This window comes from Lampetra planeri, chromosome 50 (assembly GCF_965212315.1).
Source record: "Lampetra planeri chromosome 50, kcLamPlan1.2.h2, whole genome shotgun sequence".
In the NCBI taxonomy this organism is placed as follows: domain Eukaryota; kingdom Metazoa; phylum Chordata; class Hyperoartia; order Petromyzontiformes; family Petromyzontidae; genus Lampetra; species Lampetra planeri.
In genome coordinates this window covers 4,716,007-4,721,371 of record NC_136156.1, presented here as the reverse complement: position 1 = coordinate 4,721,371, position 5,365 = coordinate 4,716,007, and the positions used below count along the sequence as shown (strand labels likewise).

Genomic DNA, 5,365 nt, shown 5'->3' with positions numbered 1-5,365 from the left:
GTGGGCAGCACCCCGCACACAACAACAGCAGCAATATTTTGCTGTCTTTTCTTGGATTTTCTGTTTGCACTTAGTCACATATTCACTTTAAGATGTTTTTTTGTTCGTGTTTTTGTTTTTTGTTTGTTGCGGTTGCACCCGATTCAAGAGCCGAATGGCTCACAGGGCTATACCTAATAAATGAACTTGAACAAGCGACATTCGCCACTAAGTGGCGGTGACGTCATCACGACGCTTGTGCCAGGCTGTGTGCACATTGAGGCCAACGCACATAACACTGAAGTACACACGCCACCCTGAATATTGAGTACCTAGCACAGCCGGGTATAGTCAACACCCTGCCTGCACATTCACCAGCCGGCACCCCCAGCACCCACACACCCAGCACCAACACACCCAACACCAACACACCCAACACCAACACACCCACACACACCCAGCACCAACACACCCAGCACCAACACACCCACACACACCTACACACACCCAGCACCCACACACACCTACACACACCCAGCACCAACACACCCAGCACCAACACACCCAGCGCCAACACACCCAGCACCAACACACCCAGCACCAACACACCCACACAAACCCAGCACCCACACACCCAGCACCAACACACCCACACAAACCCAGCACCAACACACCCAGCACCAACACACCCACACACACCCAGCACCAACACACCCAGCACCAACACACCCAGCACCAACACACCCAGCACCAACACACCCAGCACCCACACACCCAGCACCAACACACCCAGCACCAACACACCCAGCACCAACACACCCACACACACACCCAGCACCAACACACCCAGCACCAACACACCCAGAACCAACACACCCAGCACCAACACACCCACACACACCCAGAACCCAGCACCAACACACCCAGCACCAACACACCCACACACACCCAGAACCAACACACCCAGAACCAACACACCCAGCACCAACACACCCACACACACCCAGCACCAACACACCCACACACACCCAGCACCAACACACCCAGCACCAACACACCCAGAACCAACACACCCAGCACCAACACACCCACACACACCCAGCACCAACACCAACACACCCACACACACCCAGCACCAACACACCCAGCACCAACACACCCAGCACCAACACACCCACACACACCCAGCACCCACACACACCCAGCACCCAGCACCAACACACCCAGCACCAACACACCCAGCACCAACACACCCACACACACCCAGCACCCAGCACCAACACACCCGGCACCAACACACCCAGCACCAACACACCCAGCACCAACACACCCAACACCAACACACCCACACACACCCAGCACCAACACACCCAGTACCAACACACCCAGTACCAACACACCCAACACCAACACACCCAGCACCAACACACCCGGCACCAACACACCCAGTACCAACACACCCAGCACTAAGCACCAACACACCCAGCACCAACACACCCAGCACCAACACACCCAGCACCCACACACCCAGCACTAACACACCCAGCACCAACACACCCAGCACCAACACACCCAGCACCAACACACCCAGCTCCAACACACCTAGCACCAACACACCCACACACACCTAGCACCCACACACCCAGCACCAACACACCCAGCACCAACACACCCAGTACCAACACACCAACACACCCAGCACCAACACACCCAGCTCCAACACACCTAGCACCAACACACCCAGCACTAAGCACCAACACACCCACACACACCCAGCACCAACACACCCAGCTCCAACACACCCAGCACCAACACACCCAGCACCAACACACCCAGCACCAACACACCCAGCACCAACACACCCACACACACCCAGCACCAACACACCCAGCACCAACACACCCAGCACCAACACACCCAGCACCAACACACCCAGCACCAACACACCCAGCACCAACACACCCAGCACCAACACACCCAGCACCAACACACCCACACACACCCAGCACCAACACACCCAGCACCAACACACCCAGCACCAACACACCCAGCACCAACACACACAGCACCAACACACCCAGCACCAACACACCCAGCACCAACACACCCAGCACTAACACACCCAGCACCAACACACCCACACATCGAGCACGAAGCACCAACACACCAAGCACTGTGCAAGCCCAGACCCCACGCCCTGTCACCCTCTACCCCTGGGCACTTCCAGGAATTCAGAATGCACACACTGCAGACAGTTTATAGATGTGGATGACAACGAAGTGCGCCTCCTAACCTTTCCGTAGGACTTACTTCAGCGAATTTGAGCTGCGATGTAGCTCTAAACACTTGACCTCTCTCTGGATCAGGGAGAATTGCACGTAAAAAAATCCGCAGCGTGGGACGCACTCGGACTCGCTGACTTTTCTGTCAACGTTGGAACGGTGACGGGTGCATTCCGTTCCGTGCGCGTGTTAAATCATCGCCTTGCTGCATACATCGGCAACATTTTCTCAAAGTTTAGTTATTATTTACGGTCGTTCATTTCAAAAGTTGGCACTTTGACTGCGAGTTCGACTAAGTTATGAAGGTCTTGCCCCCCCCACCTCCCCTTTGGCTTTCCTTGCCACCCTGGGGTTTGTGGAGCTGCTCCGTTCGGGGACGCTCCCAGTGCCCGATGCAACCCGCCAGCTCAGCGTGGATCCGCTGGCCCAGTGGCGATGATTTCACCCGTCAGCGGCTCTTCACGCTTCGCGATGTGGTGACGGCTTGGACCGTGTTCAACATAACGAGCGTCGTTGCCATCCTCCCGTACGGGAGGGGGGGACGCGTCTCGACACGCGGACGGGGTTCACTGCGAGGACAGCCTCGGTGCCATCGCTCTGGGTTTTAGGAATTTACTGCAAGGCTCCGCTGGGAGGAGATGCATCACCAGCGGCTGATCACTCAGTTCACTGCGTGTGTGCGTGTGTGCATGCGTGCACCAACACACCCAGCATGGTGGGGAGCGGTAGTGTAGCGGTTAGCGCGCTGCGCTATGAACCCGGCGACCCAGGTTCGATTCCCGCTCACGGCCAACACCCGTGACGATTATCTGAACAGGTCCTGGGCCTCCCCTAGGTCGACTCAGCCTGAAATGAGTACCTGGTGCAGTGTGTAAACATCGCCACTGGGGAGACAAAGGCGGTCGGGCGTGGTGCTGGCCACCCACCCCCTCGTGTGCCGTGCCGGCCTTCATAGGTGCTCGCTAACAGCACTTGCCTCTACAGTCTGTTAAGGCTACACGGGGGATCGTTGTCTTTGCATGCATGCGTGCGTGCGTGCAGGCCATCCTGTGCTTCCCGCGCCCCGTGCTGGATGTGCAGCCGGAGATGGAGTGCGGGCGGCTGCTGGTGCTGTGTGACGGCGGCGCCGTCTTCGCGCTCGCCGCGGATTCCAGGCAGGTGGCTTCGCTGTGGGCCTGGCTGCTGCGCACGTGTCGCAGAGGTCGCAACCGGGTACCCGATACCCGTACCCGACCCGATACCCGGCTACCCGTACCCAGCCGGGTACGGGTAGCCGTTTGCGACCCTGGTGCGGTCGGGTACGGGTACGGGTAGGCCGTGAGTCACTGGTGAGTAACTATTTGTCACTCATTTCCCAACGTCTTGTCTCTTCTCACAATTCAAGTTCCTAGAATCAACCCACCCGCGCCTGCAACATGGCTTCATCCCAGAGGTCGCAATCAGGTACCCGATACCCGTACCCTACCCGTACCCGGCCGGGTACGGGTAGGGTACGGGTACGGCCGGGTACGGGTACGCGTACCCGTTTGCGACCCTGGTGCGGCCGGGTACGGGTAAGGAACCGAAAAGAACCAAAGAATAATTCCTGCAGTCACGAAAGCTCCTAAATTAAGATTGAACCACTTCTACGGGGAAGTTTTAAGCTTATCCTTTTTCTTTCTGGCTATTTGTTCTCTCTGCCTGTGTCCTCTCTTTGGAATTTTCACTCTTAAAATTCTAACTTAGCAAATTTTGAAACACGTAATCAACCAGGCTATGCGTTAATTGTGTGTTAACCGACTCTCTGTGTTGTATTACATCACATTTCGATATTTTGCTGGGTTATTTAATTTTCGTGTGCCTGTCTCCTAGTTTTCAATTTTGCGTGCGCGTTCCACATTGTCATCTTACTTGCAGCAGCAGCAGTACGTTGGCGTACACTCATTGATATGCTAATTCTCTCTGCCCCCTCCCTCTCTCCGTTCTCGCCCCCCCTCTCTATATTTAAGGGACCGTCATAGAGACAACCCCTCTCTTTGTGCCGATGTGTGTCCTCTCTCTGTGTGCCGTTGTGATGTCTGTCTGCTTGTATGTCTGTCTATAGTTTTCTAGTTAGATTTTTTGTTGCTATTTCTTTTATACCTGATGATGATTGCTTGTGTTGCAATCGAAACGTCGTAATATGTTATTTTAATTTATTATTTTATTTTTTGACGTGACTTAACCGAAAAGAACCAAAGAATGAATCAAAACCCGTTTGCGACCTCTGACGTATCGGTCAATCCACTGCTGGATGAGGGGCCTATACCCACGCCGTTTGTGCGCGGCGTGTGGGTAATTTGGTTGTGCTTTGCCACGCAAGTCGGTGCGTGATGGCCACATTTCAACTCGGGAGTAGGTGATCTAAATTACAATGACTCTTTGTTTTTTTCGGTAAAGTCACGTTGGTAAAAAATGAAAATAAATTAAATCGCGGCGTTTCGGAGGCAACACAAGCTTCCGTCTTCAGGTGGAACCGTCACAGTAAAATTACTGTATCAAATTACTGAAGACGGAAGCTTGTGTTGCCTCCGAAACGTCGTGATTTAATTTATTTACGTTTTTTACCTACGTGACTTTACCGAAAAAAACAAAGAGTATGAATCCTTGCAGTCACGAAAACTTCTAATCTAAAATTAAATTATAATTATAAAGCCACACTGTCACCTCTGTTGAGTTGGTGGCCTAGACGAGGCTAAGAGCATCATGCATGCACTGTGGCCACGTGACATGCATGCAGGTCATGATGGGAGTTGTACCTTCCTGCCGTTTGTGAGCGCACGTTTGCATCTTATTGCTACTGGAAGGCGGGGAGCACAGGTGGGAGCATAGAAGTACAGCGTGACGATGGATATTGCTGCATTGCCTTTTACCGCCGCATAGATCAGAGGTCTCTTTGTGCAGCAGTTCATCAATTGGTAGCAATTATCAAGCTTGCGATAATGCCACAAATGACATGCATAAAATTAAATTACTTTTCAATTTGTATGCACTGTGTAATGGGCTCACTTTATCCCTGCAGCCACTCAATTCAGTGAATTACTATGTGGGTGAATCGTTAAAGATTATTTTTTGTTATAATTGTC

The 5,365-nt window shown here is 53.4% G+C and overlaps 1 protein-coding gene across 3 annotated transcripts in view; it reads left to right on the top strand.

Moving 5' to 3' along the window:
• The window catches only part of FAAP100 (FA core complex associated protein 100), a 32,368-nt gene that overhangs the window by 16,038 nt on the left and 10,965 nt on the right, over positions 1-5,365 (top strand). For all 3 annotated transcript variants that reach the window (XM_078616354.1, XM_078616353.1, XM_078616352.1), the window contains one exon: positions 3,303-3,415. In XM_078616354.1, the coding sequence (XP_078472480.1) occupies positions 3,303-3,415 (113 nt within the window). The remainder of the gene's footprint in view (positions 1-3,302; positions 3,416-5,365) is intronic.